The sequence below is a fragment of the Phocoena phocoena genome, chromosome 9 (genome assembly GCF_963924675.1).
Source record: "Phocoena phocoena chromosome 9, mPhoPho1.1, whole genome shotgun sequence".
NCBI classification, from domain to species: Eukaryota; Metazoa; Chordata; class Mammalia; order Artiodactyla; family Phocoenidae; genus Phocoena; species Phocoena phocoena.
In genome coordinates, this window is record NC_089227.1 from 82,456,569 (window position 1) to 82,479,478 (window position 22,910).

At 47.8% G+C, this 22,910-nt stretch overlaps 1 protein-coding gene across 1 annotated transcript; it reads left to right on the top strand.

The window, feature by feature from the left end:
• The first annotated feature begins 11,340 nt into the window (after positions 1–11,340).
• Positions 11,341–22,620, top strand: LEP (leptin). Its single transcript, XM_065884456.1, has 3 exons — positions 11,341–11,387; positions 20,538–20,709; positions 22,257–22,620. Exons 1-3 carry the CDS (start codon positions 11,341–11,343, stop codon positions 22,614–22,616), a joined length of 579 nt encoding a protein of 192 aa, XP_065740528.1. The 3' UTR covers positions 22,617–22,620.
• The last annotated feature ends 290 nt before the right edge of the window (positions 22,621–22,910 follow it).

Genomic DNA, 22,910 nt, shown 5'->3' on the forward strand with positions numbered 1-22,910 from the left:
TTCGGCTTCCAGTAGCAAAACTAGCTCTTGTCATAAAGATATGAGTTTATTTTTCTTTTGGATAAAGGCAGTAAGCCAACACAGATGGCCACACCAGTAATCAGGTGAATCTAGGATGAACTACGCATGACCAATGGTGCTATCAAGTCCTCTTGCCTGACGGCTGGTAGCTGCTTGTCTAGAGAAAAGGTGATTTCTTTCTGTCTTTGCACTCTCTGAGCAGGTGGCCTCACAGTCTGGTTTAATGTTAATTCAATAATAAAACTGTTTTCTTTGTCTGCTACCTCCACGGAGAGGTTTGCTGGGCTGGGAGGAGAGTTTGCTTTAAATTCCATTTCCCCAGTAATTCCCACACTCTCGTAAAGGGAGTTTATGTCAGTGTTCTGCCCAGGCCCTTCAGAAGGAGGGAGGGCCCAGAGTGGAGCGGGGAGAAGCACGTGGGCCCTGCCAAGGTCATATCCAGCACGGATGATGGAGCCTGGGCGTCACCTAGAAGAGGCGGGCTCAACTCCACCCTGGACTGGCCCCTGTTTCCCGGCCCCCAGCCTACCCTCCTCACAAGGCTCCTGGCCCTGGCTTCACCTTGTTCTTTCATGCACTGATTGTTAAACTTCTTTTGTTTTCCCCTTCAGCATAGTAATCCTAGTCAGCAGTTCTTTTCCACTTTGCATACAAAGCCAGCATATAATAGATGCCCAGATTCCATTTCTGTCTTTCTGCCGAGTCCCCTTTGTTCCCAAAGTCAACCTCATTCATCTGGACCCCATTCATGACAATTTATTTTTTAATCACTCTTCTAGACAAAGACTAAATTACACTTGGCTTTTTCTGTGAAGAAAGATTATGTCAAGTAAATATATCAAAGAATTTGCTGGGCAGCATTTAACTGATTTGAGAGTAAGAATTCTTTTTGAGCATTTAACGATGTCTTTGCATACTGGATTGTTGGATGTTGATTCTTTTTTCTCCTTCTTCCTCCCTCCCTCCCCACAGCTAGCTGGGAAGCCAGCAAAGGTCAGGCCCCTTGTCACCTTATCTCTGCCCTGGTCAGGTTGGGGTTGGTCAGCTGCCTCTCCAGGCCATTTGGTTCAAGCCTTTGGAGTCGAATTCTCAACACTGGTTGCACTTTTACCACCTCGGGAGCTTTAAAATTATATATGCTGGTGCGTGTTTCCCACCCCAGCATCTCTGCCTTAATTGATCTGTAGTGGTGCCAGGGCGGCATCCGTCATAAAGGTTCCCAAGTGATTCTAAGGTGAATGGAGTGGGAGCTCTGTCACTTGGGTCAGGTCCCTCCCTGTGAGTTAAGAAGCCACCGGGTGACAGCTGAGAGGCAGCTCAGCACAGGTCCCACCTTCCCTACCCTGGCTGCTTATTTAAGCACCCGAGGAGCTTTTAAAACATACAGATGCCTGGCACCAAGCCTAGTGATTCTGATTTTATTCGGCTGGGGTGGAGACTTGGGCACCAAGAGCCTCTGGTGTACACCCGGGGTGAGAACCACCCAGATGGGGGAGGGAGCCCTGACTCCTGAGTCAGACTGACCAGAACTAGAATTGCGGCTCTGCTGGGCGACTTTGAGCAAGTTAATTAACTTCTCTGAGACTCAACCTTCTCATTCCCAACACTGGAATGGTTACCCACGTTGAAGGGTTGACTGCAGCCGACACACGTAGGGGCTTCCTCCACCCTCCCGATACAGCAGGGGTTAAATGTCTCCATAAATTTCCCTCGGGCAAATTTACTATCAGTAATTAACCGTGCTACCAATACAAATTCAATTTTTATCAATGAAAGGGTGCTGCTTTGGGGATGAGAAAAAGAGAATGCCAGGGTCTGTCTGTCCTCCCAGTCTTTGGTAAGTGTCAGGACAGCGGCTCCTCATCTCATAAAACCCCATTCAGGGAGCTGGCACATTTAAATCAAATTTTAGTTCATTAAACCCTGCCTGGAACTCCCTAGGGGAACCCTCTGCATATATTTAAAGTCTTGCATGCTAGATCTTATTGTAAAGGAACGAATGCTTTTCTGCTAGAAATAATCACATTTGTGTCACAAGATAAATATGAAATGATTTGGCTCAGGAAGTGAGCGTCAACCTTGAAATCAGATCAGACAGGTTCTAGACTGTTTGTGTACCTTGGGCCAATGCCTTTCACCTCTCGTGGCCTCCGTTGGCTCAAATAAATTTTAGACTGAGTTTCTAAACACTGGGGTTGAAAATAGTGCTGCTACTACAAAGGGTGTGTGGTCCTGCAGCTCGTCCCTGATGACAATATCTGTAGGCAGAAGACTGGTCTCACTGCGCTGTAGGGAGTGACTGCGACACTTTAAAAGCACCTCCTTCCCCAAAGCGCACCCTTCCATCCAACTTTCTGAACCTGCTCTTGGTACCACACTCTGTCAGATGTAGAGTAGGATGAAGATAAAATAGCTGTGGATTCTGCCCGCCAGCCCTCAAATAGGTTGTGGTTTGGAGGTTCAGATAAATCATGCATGTAACTGACTCTAATGCACAGTAGAAAAGATGTCCAGCTGGGGGTCAGGGCAGGCTTGCTAGAGAAGGTAGTATTTTATCTGTGTCTTGGGGGGAGAGGAGTTTAGGTAATGGAACAGGAAATGCCTTCTTCCCCATGGTAAGGATGCTGAGGAGACCGGGAGGTGAATGGAGAGTGGTGTGAGCGGAGGGGGCATAAAGAGAATCCATGGGAAATGGAGGGGAAAGGAGGCCGGCAGCTCCTGGGGGTCTTGGATCACTTTAGAGTGTTCCTAGAGGTGAAATCGCCGGTTGAAAGGAGTGCGTATTTTAAGACCTTTGGTATACATTGCTCAAGTGGCCTCCAGAAAGGATGCTCCGATGTCCACTTCAAAGGTGGTGAGATGCCAGGAACGTTGATCTAAACGTGTGGGTTGAGGAGGTGAAAGGTCTGTGAGTTGGGATGCAGTCTATCCTGTCAGTTTAATAAATAGTTATGGGTCACTGGGCCGGCAAGACAAATGAAAATATCACATTGCAAAATGGTATTTCTGTATGATTCTATTTATGATAGAAAAAAGTATATATGTGCATATCTACAGAGACACAAAGAAGAAAGAATTATGCATAAAAAATATAAAACATTAGTGATCTCAGGATAGTGAATTAGGAGAAATTTAAAGCATCTTCTCTGGATGTTGTCTACAAGAATGTTCATTACTTACGTAATCAGAATAACTCTGTTTCTTAAAGTGACATCTTCCCAGGCACAGAGCGATGTCTCCCATCTGAGATATGCTCAGGCAGGAGCTGGGTACTGGGTGCTGGGTAGCCACACTCTTTGGGAGCAGGCCTGGCCCAGGAGGGTCCTCCAGAGCTCCTGGTGCCCCAGGGCTCAGCCATGCAGGGTGCCATGCAGCAACCCCTCTTATGCAACGTGCTGCAGGAAAAATGCGCCTGGCAGCCTGGCCTCAGCCCTGAGCAAACAGATCTCCCCACTCCTTGGCCTCATTACAGGCCATGATGAGACAAGCCAGGACTCAGGCCCGATGATTGCATAAAAGAAGGATGGATGGATTTCTGGTCGTTGCGTTCGACTCCACTGAGCAGACATATTTGAACTTCCCCTCCCCAACTGCTCGGCCCATACAAGCCAGGCGCCTTCTTCAGGGAGCTTTCCAGGCTAACTCCGCCATGCAGAGTATTCTGAATGCCCCTGCTCTAATTAATAATTAACATTTGTAGAGTGGCTACCAGGTGCTTTACTTATAACAACGCGAATTACCCTGACAACAACCCTATGAGGTGGTACTGCAATGCTCTCACTATGAACAAGGAAATAGAGGCAGAGAGAGAAAGTAACTTACCTAAAGTCATAGGCTTATAAATCACAAGGATTCAAACTCAGACGGTGTGGCCCCAGAACCAGCCCTCAGAGACACCATCCATACAGGCTCTCTGGCACACCACTGATGTCACAGTCATGTTTCCAGGGTGATTTTGAGTTGTTCCCAGATTTGTCCTGGAAGACTGAATTCCCCAAGGGTCACTGAGAAGGTGCTGTGTACCCAGCACAGTTAGGATTCTAACTGCAGGAGAAGTGAGGGTAGCCTATAGAGCTGGAGGCGTGTCTTCCAGCTGCTAGAGGCGTGTCTACAGGTGAGTACGCAAGTAATGCCGTAAAACATCTTTAGGGACAAAATTGGGCTGGTGACTTGGGAAGCCTCAGGATGCATTAGATCTTAGCCTTCTGTGGGATAGAAGGCTTCTTGCTACTTCTCCACAGCATCTTCCCAAATGCCTGTTCAGCCCCGGGTACCTGGGTAGGGTCCAGCTCTACACAGGATCCTGGCCCGAGTCCTTCCACTCCAGTGGGGAAGAGGGATTAGAGTAGGGAAGGAGCACGCAGCCCAGAGGCTGAGCCTATTGGAGTCAGTCTCTTGGCTGTCACCTCCTTCTTCAGAGTTTCCAGGCTGGATTCCAACCCGGGAACAAAGGTACCGATACCAAGACTGGGCAAACCAGCACAAATATGTTAACAAGTTATCTCCACATGGTGCAATCAGGGATGACTTTTTTCACAGCTTTGCTTCTTTGCATTTTCTAATCTTCTACAATGAACATGATAGTTTGGTCAATTAAATCATTAAAGGGAAGGGAAGTCACTGTTCTCGCTCTGTTCTTCGCAGGGCTCTTTCCCCAGCCGTCTGTGGACAGCTAAGCTCAAAGTGCCCTCTATTCCATGTAACTTCCTCAGAGCCCCTTCTGCCCTTCACACCAGCCAATTCCCATCGCCACCCTCTTCTTTCACACCCTCCACTGCACAGTCTACTCAAAACCTTGCAGATTGCACAGAGGTTCCCAGGCCTGAGGCTGCTGGCCCCCCAAACCCTGATTTGATGAGACGTCACCCTTCCTGTCTTTGAAGATGATGCCTGGAACCACATCTCCACCTGGACTTCAGCCCCAGTTAACTACTGGACACCTGCAACCAGGTGTTCTAAACAACCACACTCACAACACACATCTTAGTCCCACCCTTCTTGCTCCTCAGCTTCATTGTCTCTGCCAGGGGCACCATCGCTAAGCTCGAAGTGGGAAAGTTTATGGAACTATGACTGCTTAGTTTCCTCCCAGAAGAAAATTCAGTTGACAGGGCTGGTGTTCTTTTATTCAAAATGTCTCTTGGGCCTTTCCTTCTTGTTTCCTCACTCATGCTCCTGGAACCACGGCTGAGGTCCAGGACTAAATCTGACTCAGTTTTTCATCTCTAGGATCTAGCATATGGCTCAGCACATAGTATGCTCTCAGTGTATGCTTTCCTGCTTGGATGAATGAACAAATGGGTGCAGAAATAATCTTTCATAATTTGTCTCTTCGATTTTAGTTTTTTTCCCTGAAATTCTTCTTATATTTCTCTGCCAGTTGAATCACATGGTGACTTGACCATGTGAATCCCCTCTCATGCTTTTAATGGCTCCCACTCTCTGTCAAGGTCCTTCAAAATCCAGCCCCTCTTTCCCTTTCTTTATAAAGAATTTGTTCCCTCGCTCCCTGAGGCTCTCCTCTGGCTGTGATCCCATGGAAGCCAGTGGACCTCACGGTGGGCTGTCCATCCATCTGCGGCACTGCTGGGCAGCCTGGCTCCCTGGCCCTCCTCTGCTTTGTTAAGCTTCAGTCTTCAGCTCAGTTGTTGGAGGTGTGTGATCGTGAAGTCACTGTTATATGTAGTCAGAGTTTATTCCAGGGATGTTTATTGAGGGCCAACTATGTGCTAGACACTGCTAAAAGCATTTGCTCAAAGCTTCATTTAACAGTCTCTAGATCCTTTACTATGTATCAGGCCCTGGGCTAGGACTGGGCAGACCCAGTCTTGACTCTCATGGAACTTACATTCTCATGATGAGACAAAAGTATTAACAAATTAGTAATTAACTGATTGATTGATTGCAGTTTTTGATTGGTGCTATGTAGAAAGAAACATGGTGCTCTGACAGACGATAATAGGGAGGACATCCGTCATTAGCAGAAAGAACTCAAACCATTCATGCATCTGATAGGCATTTATGGAGCCCTTACTATGCATCAGGAGCTCTTCCAAGGGCTAGCAACAGTGAGGTGAATAAGATATGGTCTTTGCCCTCAGGGAGCTCACTTCTCAGGGAGCTGAGAAGTCACATACATATCAGAAGAACCAATCCAGTCTACCACCCCCCCCACACACACAAATGTTTAATTTAGGCGAAAAAATAGACTCATTATTTGACTGAATTATCCTGTTGCTTTTTTCTTCCAGTCTGTAAGCTTGTATAGACCTTCCTCACTGCAGGTTGAAAGGCATATTTCACACAAGAGAAGGTGCTTGGGATTGCCTAAAATTAGAACAGAGATCTAACCTTTGTCTGCCTTTCTTCTCCTTCAACAGGGCACCACCGGTGGCTCTGCAAAGCACAGAGCTCTGTGAGGCCACCCTCAGACCCCGGCACACTATGGGAGCCTGTAGCTCGTGGCTGACCTCAGTGCAAAACCACAAGGGCCACAGCGACTGAGAACTGTGACCTCTAATGATGCCTATTGCTTGACGACTCTGCATCTCGGGCTCTCATTCGGAACAGGGAAATAAGACCCACTCTATTTCTTCCTGTGGGTTACTGTCAGTCAAAAGATATCATGGAAGTGCTTTGAAAAAGAAAAAGCAATACTCAAATCCAAAGGGTTAGGATTACCTCTTTTTTTAATTGTTAAGGTTGTCAAGGTTCAAACAAAAAGGATTTTGCTTGGTTTTGGTTTTGGCCGTGCAACGCAGTTTGTGGGATCTTAGTTCCCTGACCATGGATTGAACCCACGGCCTCGGCAGTGAAAGCGCGGAGTCCTAACCACTGGACCAACAGGGAATTCCCACAGAAAGCATTTTTAAGTTTTACTGTTTAAGAATAAAGTCAAGTGCATCGGAAGTTTGATAATACACCATAGTTGAGTGTAGCAAGCACTGTTCACTGCGTACCCAAGATCCATTTCTCCTCTCCTTCTTCCAAGTGCACAGAACCCCAATTCTTTCAGGGGAGGACACAGCTTCCCTTCATCTACCTTGATCTACCACAGCCCCAGAGGGGAGACTTATAATCAGTCTAAATCAGTCATGGCAATCACATTCCATTTGGCCAGTGATTGGTCTAGGGATGAACCTACATCCCATTTCTGGTCAATGAGAAACAAGGGAAAATGTGACTTCTCTTCCCCAACTTGAAACAGAATTTCAAGAGGAGAAAACATTTTGCTTCTGCCCTGCCCTTCCTACTGGGCACTCATGTGACGACGTGATGCCTGAAGGAGTAGCATCCATCTTGCAACCGTGAAACAATAAGCACAAGGACACAATGGAAGAATAGAAGGTCAGAAGGAGCAGGATTCTTTTTTTCTTTCTTAACATCTTTATCGGAGTGTAATTGCTTTACAGTCGTGTGTTAGCTTCTGCTTTATAACAAAGTGAATCAGCTATACATGTACATATATCCCCATATCTCCTCCCTCTTGTGTCTCCCTCCCTCCCACCCCTCTAGGTGGTCACAAGGCACCGAGCTGATCTCCCTGTACCATGTGGCTGCTTCCCACTAGCTAGTTATTTTACGTTTGGTAGTGTATATATGTCCATGCCACTCTCTCACTTTGTCCCAGCTTACCCTTCCCCCTCCCCGTGTCCTCAAGTCCATTCTCTAGTAGGTCTGTGTCTTTATTCCTGTCCTGCCCCTAGGTTCTTCATGACCTTTTTTTTTTTTAGATTCCATATATATGTGTTAGCATATGGTATTTGTTTTTCTCTTTCAGACTTACTTCACTCTGTATGACAGACTTTAGGCCCGTCCACCTCACTAAAAATAACTTAATTTCATTTCTGTTTATGGCTGAGTAATACTCCATTGTAGATATGTGTCACATCTTCTTTATCCATTCATCTGTTGATGGACACTTAGGTTGCTTCCATGTCCTGGATATTGTAAATAGAGCTGCAATGAACATTGTGGTACATGACTCTCTTTGAATTATGGTTTTCTCAGGATATATGCTCAGTAGTGGGATTGCTGGGTCATATGGTAGTTCTATTTTTAGTTTTTTAAGGAACCTCCATACTGTTCTGCATAGTGGCTGTATCAATTTACATTCCCACCAACAGTGTATGAGGGTTCCCTTTTCTTCACACCCTCTCCAGCATTTACTGTTTGAGAATTTTTTGATGATGGCCATTCTGACCGGTGTGAGAAGATATCGTGTTGTAGTTTTGATTTGCATTTCTCTAATGATTAATGATGTTGAGCATCCTTTCATGTGTTTGTTGGCTGTCTGTATATCTTCTTTGGAGAAATGTCTATTTAGGTCTTCTACCCATTTTTGGATTGGGTTGTTTGTTTTTTTGACGTTGAGCTGCATGAGCTGCTTATAAATTTTGGAGATTAATCCTTTGTCAGTTGCTTCATTTGCAAATATTTTCTCCCATTCTGAGGGTTGTCTTTCCATCTTGTTTATGGTTTCCTGTGCTGTGCAAAAGCTTTGAAGTTTCATTAGGGCCCATTTGTTTATTTTTGTTTTTATTTCCATTTCTCTAGGAGGTGGGTCAAAAAGGACCTTGCTGTGATTTATGTCATAGTGTCCTGCTTATGTTTTCCTCTAAGAGTTTTATAGTGTCTGGCCTTACATTTAGGTCTCTAATCCATTTTGAGTTTATTTTTGTGTATGGTGTTAGGAAGTGTTCTAATTTCATTCTTTTACATGCAGCTGTCCAGTTTTCCCAGCACCACTTATTGAAGAGGCTGTCCTTTCTCCACTGTACATTCCTGTCTCCTTTATCTAAGATAAGGTGACCATATGTGCGTGGGTTTATCTCTGGGCTTTCTATCCAGGAGCAGGCTTCTTGATGATGTCACTGAGCTACGGCACCTGCCTTCCTCCAGGCTTCTGGTTAAAGGAGACAATGAAATGACGTTAATGCCTAAGTCACTGTTACTTGCAGCCAATTGCATACGTAAATCAGTGCAATCTCTAAGGAATGTAACTTGACAATATATTTCTGTTTTAAATGTACATGCCCTTTGATTCAACAATTCTGTTTATCAAGAAATTCTCCCACTGATATACACACACTGTGCTCAAATAAGTACATTTGAGTGAATTAATTACATTATGTATGTAACAATACGGTTAAGTTGATTATGGTACACCTGTAAAATGAAACATATGCTGACTTTTAAAGGATTTGGAACACCTGTGTGTTGGTAAGAAATTGTGTTCTAGATCTATTAAGTGAAGGAAGTGAGATTAATAATGGTTGAAGTTGGTTGATGGTACACGGAGATTTGCAATGCCATTTTTCCTTGTAAATGTATTGTGGAGATTTGAAATTTTCCAAAATAAAAAAATGTAAAGGCAAAGGGCAAGAACATTAGTGTGAATAATATGACATTATTTTGCATGTTTTTTTAAGGTAATAGATGTACGAAGGACAGAAAAAGAATATCCATGGAAGGACACACCATAAACTGGGAATGACAGTTACTTCTAGGGAAAAAAGGAAGACTTGGGGGAGATTGAGTTTTCCTGTCTCTTTGTCCCTTTTGAATTTTTTTTAAAAAATAATATTTTATTATACAGTATTTTATTTTAAAATAAAATAATTATTAATCAACCAAATGCAAAATATAAGTAGGGGATAGATAGCTAGGCAGACAAGCAGTCCATAGCCTCTCACCGTGGTCTCAAGTGCTGCCTGATGTACAGGCAATAACTCTGGTCCCAATCTGAACTGTGACCCTAAGAAAAGGTGATGCTGGGACAACTAACCTGAGGCTGCTAAGGCCCTGCCTATAAGCTAAGTCTCTACTTAGAACCAAGTTACAAAGATGCTGGGGACAAGAAAAACTTGATTGTAGTGGGTGCTACAGTCTATATACGAAAAACAACATAAAACACCCTTTCCGTGGGATGTGACAGATTTTCTTCAAAATGTAATTCCATTGTAGACATTTTTTTAAAAGCAGAAAAGCACAAAGAAGAGGTTATAAATTCCTGATCCCGTTCCCAGTAGTGACAACGTATATTTTGGTGTGAAAGTGTGTGTGTTGGCATGTGTGTGATCAGAAAACACATACCATTGTATAATCTGATTCTTTCCATCTCACAAAATATAATTATTTTTTCCTACATCATTAAATATTAGTTTTACAACAGAATTTTTAATGTGTGCATATTACTCTTATGTGGCTTTTCAATAATCTTACCAATTTCCTATGTTGGACATTTAGTTGGTTTCCCACTTTTTGGTGGCAGTATAATTAGCATTCATGGTCAATGCTAAAAATCTGTGACTTCCACAAATATTTAGCTCAATTTCCTCTCTTCCTTCCTTCCTTCCTTCCTTCCAAAAATATTAAGAGCAAAACAACCAGGCTCAAACAAAGCAATCATAAAAGACATTTTTTAGGTATTCGGGGAAATTGAAACGTAGACTAGCTCATGATGTGAAAGAATTACTCTTGTGTGATAATCTTGTGATTAAAAGTAGAAATGCTTCCTTAATTTTTCAGCAATATATACTGAAGTATTTAAGGGTGAAACGTCATGATATTTGTAATTTGCTTTAAAATATTTTAGCCAAAAAAATTAATGAAGCAAATATCGAAAAATAATATTTGTTGGACCTAAGTTTGCGATTTTCATTTTAAAATATATCTTAGCAATTAAATACTTTGTGCAATGCACTAGGCTATCAACCGGGGGTATAGCGGTGAACAAAGGAGACCCTTGCAGTCCTGGCGGAGCACAGGAGACTTCGGGGAGCATGCTCCCGTTAGGAAGTCTCCAATGCAGCATGAGTGCTGCCTCCAGACCGTGGGAGCCTGGCTTTCCTTATTCCCTCCACACCATCATCACCGCAGGTGTGTTTTCCCAGGCCCGGCGCACGGCGGGTCGCTCTCGCTAACCCGAGGCTTCCCAGGCGCCCAGGGCCCTCGGGTGCCGCCGCCCAGCGGAGCTGGCTGCTGGGCCGCGCCGTCCGCGCACCACCGACCACTAAGGGCGCCGTCCGAGCCCACAGCCGGCTCAGAAGAACCCCTCACCGCCGCCCTGTCCCTGGCGCCCGCTCCCCTAGGCCCGCAAGGCCGATGCTGGCGCCACCTCGAGGATTTCTCACTCCTGCCAGCCGCCCCAACTTTTCAGGCGGTACCCGAGGGTGCACGCGGGGCTCCTGGCGCAGCGGAGTGCCTCCCTCGAGACCCTCCTCCCGGCAGGGCGGGAGCTGGCGCTCGGGGTGCGGCGGAGCCTGCCGGGCAGTTGCGCAAGTTGCGCTCGGCCGTCTATAAGAGGGGCGGGCAGACATGGAGCCTCAGAGGAATCGAGGAATCGCGGCGCCAGCAGCTGCGAGGTAAGAGCCGGCGCTCTTCTTTCTCCTTCTCCGCTGGTCTTTCTTGACAGGCCACCCCATCCTGGGGAAACTGAGGCGGGCGAAGGGCAGAGCGGACGGCTTGGTTCTGGATTGTGGTAACTTTGCGCAAGAGTTCTGACCGGAGGGGAGGCGGCTGGGAGCCCGGAGCGTTGGATTTGGGGCTGGGCTGCACCTGTGCCCTCGGGGCGGGAATCTGAGCTCACGGAGCCAGCCAGGGCCCCAGGAGACTGCCAGAGCCGCCAGCGCTGTCGCTGAGATGCTTTGCAAATGGCCTTGAGCACACCCGCAAAGGTCAGGGTACCCCGCCGCCATGTGCAGGGGACGTGCGTTGAGTTTCTGAGGAGTGCGAGTTAGGAGGGTTTTGAGTTTCCGAGGAGAAGCCTTGCTCTGCAGGTGAGATTTCAGGCATCATTTTCCAGCAGGGTTTCTGACTTTTGAATGCGAGGGGCTGTATAAAGCCCAGGACCTAGGAAGGGACGAGGTAGTAGAGGTGGGCAGAAAAACTGTCAGGAAGAACCCAAATCTCCCAAATAAATTATGCTGGATCTCACCATATCTGGCCTCAAAGCTGTGCGAATTGCCTTCTACGTTATGGATAAAATAGGGTTTCTCTGGGGCAACAGAACAGCAGGTCATGGGAAAGGCCTGTTACACTTTTCTCACTGTTACCATCTCTCTAGCCAAAACCGATAAAGACACACTATTGGCAGGTGAGACCTACCAGCCTCGCTTATAGCCCGCCTTCCCTCCTGGCTGCTTTAGATTTCATTGTGGATGGGTTTGCCTTTACACTCCAGTTTCTATAGCTTAAATGTGTGGCACTTGGGAAAAGTGAATTCTTAAACACAGTTCAATCGAGTGACATGGTGGCCTGGTTGTCATTTGAGGGTTTTTTGGTTTGTTTGTTTGTGTTTTCTGGGGGCTGCATTGTGCAGCATGTGGGATCTTAGTTCCCCAATCAGGGATGGAACCCGAGCCCCCTGCAGTGGAAGCATGGAGTCTTAACCACTGGACCGCCAGGGAAGTCTCCTGGTGGTCATTTGAGACTAGCAGCTTTGGACAGGATGAGAAGGTAGTCTGCAGGGGAGGCGGGGCAGAGGGCAGGGACTTGAAGACACCACCCCAGGAGCACGAGCTGGATGGCTCCCCACACTGACCTCTGTCCGCTCTCTGGTGTTTGCTCTGTAGAGCTCTGAGGCGGGCAGTGGTCAGCTGACACTGGTGGGACAGAGGGTATCCAGTCTCTTTCCCACCAGGACGGTGAACAGAATCATAGTCACTCCCACACTAACGCCCTCCTGAGCGGGAAGGCCTTGCTGATCCGTTCTCTCATGTAGGCAGGGGGAAAAGGCAAGAGAAAAACAGTGGGTGTGATTCGGTTCTTTCCTTTTCAAGCAGTTGAGGACATTGGGCTGAGGGGAACGTTTCCATGTTGGCCAAAGGAGTGTCCTTCTCTTATTTTGTACATCTTATGCCCAAAATAACTCTTCTTGGTATTTGGGGGAAATATTTTCCTCCCCCCTCCATTCCAGGAAATGGCTCCAATCGCCAAGGACAGAGCCAGGGAGATTGCAATGAATTCCGCCTGTCAGCCCCAGGCGGATGCCTCTTGTGTCTGAGTGGCTCATGCAGGGTACGGAGGTGGCCGCTTGGGAGAGCTCTCTTCACAGAACCTGGGTCATTGTCCCCGCTCAAGCCTGGATGCCACCTAGGGGAACGTGGGGGTCAGTGGGGGGCAGAGAGAGAGAAGGGCTCCAGGGAGGTGGAGTCCTTGTGGTATGTGCATCCTTCAACCACATGCATGTAATTTAAAGGAAAACCGAGCCAAATTCTCCTGCAATCCGTCAGTCAGTAGGCCCTGTTCCCACCAGCAGTAGGAGTCCAGTGGCGACAACTCCCTTGTAGCCTGCCAGCGAGAGCCTTGAAATTCTTCTTTGTCCGCACAGCTGTCTCAGAGAAGTAGAAAGAGAGGCGGTTTCTGCTTAAAAACAACCCACCTGATGACTGGGCCCACAGAGGCCTTTGCACTTTTCCATGTGTGACGTCAAACGTGCCTTGCTTCTCAGCAGAGTGCATTTTACAGTCTTTCCTGTTCAATTTGTCAGCTCTCTGGAGCGATCGGGGTCAATGCCGATATCTCATCCATCCCCTGGAAGAGTTCATCCCCATCTGTGCACGTATTGAGTTTGTACTCTGGGGTGCTCCAGGCTGGGGGTGCCAGGGAAGAGGGGGGAAATCACAGGGAAGACTAGCCGGGCAGAGCAGAGACCTCTGAGAAGGGCAGGAGGCCCAGAGCACAGCAGGAAGAGCCAAGCTGATGAATGGGACCAAGGCAGGGAGCATCTGAGACAATAGTTAAGATGGAGCAGGACTCAGGAAGCTGAAGGGAATAGGGGCCTATGTGGTGCTAGAGGACATCTATGGGATGCAGGAAGCCGACCAAAGTCCCCAAGAAATGGAGACCAGGATGCTGAAGCATTTTCCGTCTTCATTAAGAAAGTTTCTTAGGAATTCCTGCTGGGCAAAAGTGAATTCTAGATCGTGACTTTAAAATGGGAGCCGGTAAACCATTGTAGAGGTAGGTTAACCTTGTTAGACAATGAAGATCAGGGATGGGAAGTATTTCATTCATTCATTCAACAAAAATTTAATGAGCACCTGCTCTGTGCCAGGCCCTTGGGAGATGCTGAACAAGTGGCATATCCACCACTCCTGCACCCGGCAGACATCACTAATTGATCACGGCACCTTCTCCCTCTGAGACTGGATGGAGCTTCAGATTCGTCTCCACTCAGCACTCCAAGGAACCGCTAAAAATTGATCAGAGTTGACACGGGAATTGAAACCTATTTGTTAACCCTGATGAGATCAAATCTAAGGGTAGTTTCTGATGAACGGGAAGAATATAACCCCTCGCACCCACATTCTGGCTACCAGTTAAGTATGTTAATGTGATTTCTCAACCAGCCTTCCGGTTGCAAATAAGAGAAAACCACTCATGTTAGCTCAGTGTTTTCAACTGTATATTGCAGCCAACATTTAAGAAACAGAATGGAGACTCTCAAGAGTGCATCCCCCATAGTAAAGGTGAATTTTATTTCCTGACGCTTGTTTCTCTTACATGTGTGTATCTATATGTCTCCTGGATGAAAAAATATATTCAGAAAGTTACTCAAGTGAGTAGTATGTGTGGAAGAGTATCTCACACTGGAGGCTAAGGACAGGGAGAACCTAGAACCAACAAGGTCAGGAACCAGGAAGAAGGTCAAGAAAGAGTCCAGGCATTGACCATAATCCACCTCTCAGCAGCTGGATGGACCCTGGTCTCTCTTAGCTATTCCATGCATGTGATGCCAACCATGGCTACCCTTGATCTTCTGAGTCCTCATCAGAGGAAGACTGGACTCCTCGGAGCACTACTTTAAATTACCAGGAGAGACGCTAATTGACCCAATCAGGAGCTGGAGGAGGAAGGGACACGGAAAGGGAAGAGAAGAGTATTCTGGTTCTCTTGCCCACTATTGCTCATGCAAACATGGCCTCTAGGATTCGTGTGTGTGTGTGTGTGTGTGTGTGTGTGTGTCCTGAGCAGGGCAGATTCCCCGAAAGGTCCCGACTATACATAGAATCAAGCCCGGGACATTCTAGCTCTCCAGCCTCATGTACCCTACCCTTCTACCATATTGAATTCTCCCAAACCCACCATGGTTTCCCCCAACTCCACACTGTCCCCTTGGCCTGGACGGCCCTGCTTGCTCTCTTCCCCCTGGGGAACTCCTGTCCTTCAGGTCTCAGTGCAAAGCTCTCCTCACCTCCCCAGAGTCACCCCCTTTCCCCACGATCCCCCAGTTCCACGTTCCTTCTCTTGTAACCTTCGCCACGTTGTGTTAAAATGAGTCGTTTTAAGCGTCCATCTGTTCCACTGGATTCTGAGTAACTTGAAGGATCAGGATCCAGCCTTCTCTGTCTGTTCATCCTTTGTCCTTTCCCCATCCTCAAGTCCCTTCCAACTTGGAGTTAGGGAGAAAGGAAAGAAGGAAGGCTGAGAGGGAAGAATGCGAGGGAGCCCACAGGAAGGATTTCTACAGGGAGAGAGAGGGTGTAGACTGTCCAAAGCTTTTTCCGTAAAGTTAACAGTAAACACCGCATCACCTGAGTTTAACTCACAGTAGCATACCAAAGGCCACTGGAGAGAGAGGTATAAAAACCTGATGGCTGGAGAAGAGAAGAAGGAAGAGGGAAGGTTGTGCCCTTACTAACCTCTGATACTTTCTACCGGGAGAAGACAGAGGAGTTTGGATTGCTCAAAGCTGGCATCCTCCACCAGCAAAGGCCTCTGTGACCCAGAGCTCTCCCCACCTCCCCTCTGACTGCTGGAATCCAAAGGCTGTGGGCAGGCCTGCCCTGGGGCCAGCCAACCTTCTAGCCTGAATCTAGAGAAGTGCCCCCCCCACCTTGGCATAGAGGCTCCCACTTCGTCTGCTGCATCCCCCAGGACAAGAGGGGAGGTGAGGGAGCTCACGTCTGGAGGCGGCCAGCTTCTTGGGGAAGGCGGAGGCAAGCTGCTCAGGGGAGAAGTGGGTGGATGGCCTTTCCCAATTTTCATCTCCGTCCTTTTTGTCACCTGTGCTGAAAGCATTAGCCTGGGAGGGATCAGAGCTCCTCACTTCCACAGAAATAGCTTGGCCTCCCTGCACAGCCAAGGTGGCACAGCCCCACCCCTCCCTGTCCCCCCATCACACCTCCTGTGCCAGCTGAGAGCCACCATCTTCAGAGACCTCTGCTGCGGGTGCCCCTCTCCTCCACATTCACAAAGCCATTCCCCCCCATTCTCAGGGCCCTTATTAAACGCCACCTCCTCCAAGATGTTTCCTTGATTCCCTAGCTGGAAATAATGCTGACAACAGCTAACATGTATTGGGATTGGCCACGTGCCAGGCACAGAGCAAGCATTCTACATACATTATCTCGTTTCAGCCACAGATGGGAATTATGACTTGTTTCATCCCCATTTTACAGCTAAGAAAACTGAGTCTGCAAGAGGTTAGCAAATTTTCCCAAGGTCCTATGCTCCAACTGAAACATAGCTCAGCTTTAGAGCTCATAAGTTTACACACGACTTCCTCCCCTGAGTTATCCGAGGCATTTTACCTCTTTAAACATTATTCCTTGCATTGTAGTTAATTAGGTAAATTCTTAAACCAGTTGTTTAAGAGCACAGTTTTGCTCTTTACTTTTATTTTTAACAAATAATATATGTAAGTAGTTAACAACGCCGAATACTGTGGTGTACTACCTGGGCTTCCTGGGAGAACCACCAGTCTTCAGCCCCGACTGTCCCCACTCCTGATCCCACTTTTCTGCGACTGCATGTCTCTTTATCTCTGTCCCTGGCCCCCAGTGGGCGATCAATACATGTTAGCTGTCAACCATCAAACAGATACTGAGTAACTAGTATGTGTCAGGTGCTGTGCTCAGTGAAGCTGTAGTTGCTGTCTTGGATTATCCCTCCCCTACCCAATCCCCAAACCCTGCTCTTACCTTCCCCCCAAACCCAAAATCTCGGGCCACCGCCAGGCCCCACCCAGGTACTGACATTCAGGTGAACCAAGAAAAACTTGATGTCTGCCCGTGTCTAGGTGTGTAAATGAATTAGCATTAAGTTTGGCTGTACTTAGCAGAGACCCAAAATAACAGTGTCTTAACCAAGACAGAGGTTATGTCTCTCACACACTCAGTACAAGTTCAGAGGTAGGTGGTCCATGCATGTCATCTCGCCTGCAGCAAGTCCTCAGGGACCTGGCCCCCTCCAGCTCCCTACTCCAGTGTTCATACGGTAAGGCCCTCGTCCTCATGACCCAAGAAGCACCAGAATGCCAGCTGCCACAACCACAATTCAGGCATCAGGATGGAGGAAGGGATGGAAAAGGGAGGGGCAGAAGCACACAGCACAAGAACTGCCACATCGCATTTCTGCTTATGTTCAGCTGGCCAGAATTTAGTCGCATCGCCACACCAGCTGGGAAATATAGTATTTATTCTGAACGGCTACACCTCTATGTAAACCTGGATGTTCTACTAATTGCGAAGAGGCAATAGGTACTGGAGACAATCACCAGCCTTTACTAAAAGGATTAATGTGTTGATATGTGTGTGTATGCATATGATATTATATGTGTGTTTCATGTTGTGTGTGCCTGTTGGCCAGGGTCTCCCCATCACTTTGATCTCAGATGGGCCTGTTACGAGTTCTCTCTGCAGCCCCCCCCCGCCCAGGGAGCTCCCCTAACCCTGGCCTCTCCTCTTAGGCAGACTTACTCAGCAGCAGTTCCTCAATTCCACGTTTCAAGGAACTATGATTTATTTTCAGCGCCCACTGAAGCATATTACCCATGGTGATAGAGGGGGCTAGTAAAACTGTTTTTCCACTCAGGTATTAAAGGGTGGCCATTATAAGAGAGTGACTATGACCAGTTAATCTGGTAATAAATTCTCTTGGGAAGGAGGGTGTCATTAACACATGAATCCTAGAAAAGTTTACCATTCTATCTTGTGCTGCAGGGGGAGGACCCAGAAATACCAGGCACCCTCTTGAGATGGCCCAGGCGAGGCGATGGGCCTAATGCTAGATTCAGGGTTGGCTACAGGTCGTGCTGCCAGAGCATTCCAAGCCCTGCTGAGTAACTACACAATTCAAAAAAAGCTGATATTTACTCCCCCTGCCCCCAACCCTCACCCTTACACACACCCATACCCACACACACACACACACACACACACACACACATACACACAATGGGCAGGGGCTTTACAGGTTCATTTCCATTAACCTTTGAGCCAGGTGGTGTGATTCATTCCATTTTACTGATGGGAACCGATGCTTTAGGGAATTAAATATCTTGCCCAGATACACACAGCTAATAAGGGCAGAGCCCACTGATGAAGCTTTGGGGCCTAACCACTGTGCTTCCACCTTTGCTAGGGTTTCATGGAATCACACTGAGGGGTTAGCACTATTTAACTCCATTCCTCAGACATTTGGTGGGCATGTTTACTCAGGCAATAAGGAGTTAATAGAAGCAGTATTAACTTTTTAGGAGAGAGAACAAGCACAAACACATTTGACATGCCCCCTCCCGAATTACTTAGTATTTTTCATACATGAAGTTGATACAGGGGTACAATCTCACAGCTTCATCCTAGAATAGAGCAGGGTATTTTTTCCCGAATGCCATGGTCTCAGGAGCTGCCCTTGGTTGGTCATTGGAGTGCCTTGTAATTTGGGCTTTCCCTTAAAGCTTGGAGAAACTGGTGGGGTAGGGTAGAAAGCGCCCAGCCTTTCTTGGTGAAGCAGCTTTGGCTGTGAATCCTGGCTTTGCCGCTTACTTGTTTGACTTTGGACAATTTAGCGCGTCTTCTTGAGTCTCATTTTTCCCCTTCGGTAAAATTCAGATTAAAAAAAACAGGACTTCTCTGGTGGCACAGTGGTTGAGAATCTGCTCTGCCAATGCAGGGGACATGGGTTCGATCCCTGCTACGGGAAGATTCCACATGCCGCAGGGCAACTAAGCCCGTGCACCACAACTACTGAAGGCCGCGCACCTAGAGCCCATGCTCCACAGCAAAAGAAAGCCCGCGCACAGCAACGAAGACCCAACGCAGCCATAAAGCAAATTAATTAATTTTGAAAAATACCTTTGATCAAGCATTATAATATAGAAACAGACTTTTTTTTTTTTTTTTTTGCTACACTGTGCAGCCTGCAGGATCTTTGTTCCCCAACCAGTGATTGAACCTGGGCCGCCACAGTGAACGCACCGAGTCCTAACCACTGGACCACCAGGGAATTCCCAAGACTGCTTATTTCTATTATATTGCCAGAATATGAATTAGACTAAATTGCCACCTATGGACAGAAAATGTGTTACCTGTTCTGATCAAGACCCAGATGAGGCAGAACACAAAAAGCAGAGATGAACTTTTTTGCCGTCTCCAGGACCTTCACGCTAACATTTAATTACTCTTGATCATTATTTCAGGCTCATCCACACATACTTAGCACGGATCATTGGCCACAGGCTCACATACCTTTAACCTGATTACCTTTTGCCTCATGTATCTCATTAAAACTTTGCTGCTTAATCAAGGATCCGCATGCATATTATTAATGTTAGAATCCATGGTTCCGTGACTTTGAAAGTTTCAGACATTCTGGGTGAACGTGTTACATACTTTCTCCTGACTTCATGCCTTTGCACCGGCTGTTTTCTTGGCCACTTATGCAACCAGTTTATACTCTTCCTGATCCCTCCTTGGCCTTCAATACCTAGCTCAGGTGACACCTCTTCCAGGGAGCCCCCCTTTGTATTCCCACAATATCTTGTCCTTCTTGCAGAGCTCTTTCTTCCTGTATTGGGATGGTCTGTTTACCTGTTTATCTTTCCTATTCAGCTGTAAGCACTTGGAGAGTAGAGAACATCCGTTGTCCACTGTGGCATCCTTGGTGCCCAGCACTGCATCTGACGTATTATCAGACCTTCCATAAGTGTCGGTTGGATTCAGGCTCCCAGTGGGAGAGAAAGGAAGTAATAAAGCCAGTGATAAATGCCATCAGGGAAATATCAGTGGGCTGCTGTGAGAGAGTTAATGGAGAGGACAGTAACACGATCTCTAATAATAGGGTAGTAATAGTCCTCACAACACCTTTAAAGCTCTTTCACACACGTTATCTAATTTGATCCTCATAAAAGCCTGGAGATAGGGATATTGCAGGGGATGCAGGCAGGAGTTTTTAGCGGTTATAGGATATGCCTGAAGTCATGAAGCTAGTAAATGGCTGGATTGAAACCATACCTTAAAAGCCCATCCGTTTACTCTCGCCCTGTCTTCCTGCTCTGTGGCCTACAGCACACCTCACCGTGGTTTCCTTGATGCGGCCATGCCTTTCCCCAAGGGAATGCATTTCATTACTGTATTTCTAGACAATGAGTTGTCTCTGAGGAAATGATAACCACAAGCAGAAAGCAAATCTCGTTTTTATCCACATCTAAGAATGTGGTTGGGAACGTGACCTGTGGGTGCTCTCTGAGCTCCCAGCGACATGCCACGTGTGGTTCCTTCTGTTTTCAGGCCCCAGAAGCACATCCCGGGAAGAAAAATGCGTTGTGGACCCCTGTGCCGATTCCTGTGGCTTTGGCCCTATCTGTCCTACATTGAAGCTGTGCCCATCCGAAAAGTCCAGGATGACACCAAAACCCTCATCAAGACGATTGTCACCAGGATCAATGACATATCACACACGGTAGGGAGGGCCTGGGAGACGAGGTGGAACTGTGGCTGGCCCGTGGGGAAACCGGACCTCAGAGGTTGGCTGAGGCTGTGCGGCCTCGCGCAAGGGGCCTGGCGGCCTGGACGCCTCCCTACCGCATGGACAGCTGCCTCTGCTCTCCTGATCTCCCCTTGCCTCCCACCTCCTCACTCCCCTTCCTCCCAGACTGGAATCCTAGTGCCCAGGACCAGAGCATAATGGTCTGGTGTCCCCTTGGCAGGTGACCAGAGCCCCAGCAGCACCCTCTCTGGGCCTCCAACACATCTCTAGAACGTTCTAATCATTAGACATTCTTCCTGGCTGGTAGCTGAACGCTGACCCTGTGAAGCTTCTCCTCATTACTGCGCTGGTCCTGCCTATCAAGCCCTCTTTCACATACAACCCTCTACGTATTTGCAAACAGCTCTCAATGTCCCCTGGGTCTTTTCTCTGGGGTCCACAAGCCTATACCTTCAGCCACTTCCCAGATGAGGTCGGTGTTTAGAATTAGGAAGGCTACATGTGAATCCTCACCCTTCTGTTCTCTATCTGTAAAATCTTAAGCTAGTTAAGCTCCTCAATGTCTTTAAACCCTGGTTTCCTCATCTAGATAATAGGACTACCTTAATAGTCTTCACAAGGTCGTTTCAAGATTAAATTAGATAAAGCAAGTGACCCCCCCCCCCCCCCCCCGCCACACACACACCCCTCCTGCAGAACCAGAACAGAGCATGCCCTCTTCAAAGGTTTTCAGACGTGGCTTTTGATATCCCCCTGCCTTAAAAGCCAACTTGTCCACCTGCATGGAGCAATCCAGAGACTTCCACATCTCCTGGCCTCTCTGGATTTCTAACAGTAGCCTTGGGCAGCCAGGGAGCCGTTAGGTGGCCGGAAGCAGGGACAGCTCAGAACTAGATAGCGTCTTGAGCATTTCATAGGGAAAAACGCTTAAGTCTCCTTGCTTTCAAAATAGTCATTCAACAAGCTGCACATGATAGACCCCGAGTGTCCCAACAGGTGTGGTGCAGGCAGTGAGCGCTGCGGGCAGCGGGGGAGGGGGAGAACCCCTCCTGGTAACCAGAGTTATTGGAGTGGAGGAGTGAGACGGGGGCCTTGATCCCTAAGGGGGTGAGACTTCGTGGAGAACCTGTCTGGGAGGAAGGCGTCCGCTGTGGGTGGAAGGGTTGGGGAGGGGCATGTATGGAGGACCTCAATGCCTGGGGAAGAGACTTAAGTCAGTAAGTAAGAAACAGGGAGTCATGGCTGGTTCTATAGCAGAGGCATCTGGAAGAGGAAACGGCCTGCTAAAGCTGGTCTGGAAGTGGAGGGCAGGCAGGGTGGTTTGGGAAGGGCAGGAAGACAGAAGCCCGGGAGACCAGCTTGGAGGCTTGGCAGCCACGCGGGCACAAGAAATAAGGGCCTAGGCAGGATGGTGCAGAAGGGGGAAAAGGAGACACCTCCACGCTCGCGGGAAGGGCCAGGGGCTTTGCGGAGCTGACTTCTCTCCCCTGAGCTCTTGCTCTCCCCTTCCTCCTGCATAGCAGTCCGTCTCCTCCAAACAGAGGGTCACTGGTTTGGACTTCATCCCTGGGCTCACCCCTGTCCTGAGTTTGTCCAAGATGGACCAGACATTGGCGATCTACCAACAGATCCTCACCAGTCTGCCTTCCAGAAATGTGATCCAAATATCTAATGACCTGGAGAACCTCCGGGACCTTCTTCACCTGCTGGCCTCCTCCAAGAGCTGCCCCTTGCCCCAGGCCAGAGCCCTGGAGACCTTGGAGAGCCTGGGCGGCGTCCTGGAAGCCTCCCTCTACTCCACGGAGGTGGTGGCCCTGAGCAGGCTGCAGGGGTCTCTGCAGGACATGCTGCGGCAGCTGGACCTCAGCCCTGGGTGCTGAAGCCTTGAAAGCCTCTCTTCCCAAAGCTGAGGGAAGAAACCTGAGCTTCCAGGTATCTGCAGGAGAAGAGAGCCTGTGTGGACATCCTTTATGCAGGCCTGCGGGTCATTTCTCTGTCACCCCTCTAAGCCGCTCTTCTTCCAAAGGCAGAAAACTCCAAGGCAGGAAACCAGAGATATAAATACATGGTTCCATGCCCACCGGGAAGGAGGGCCCATCCAGCAAACAGTGGACTAGATCTGGGATTTTCACAGAAGTCTTCCTCCCTGTTCCATCTCCCTCTCACTGCATGCT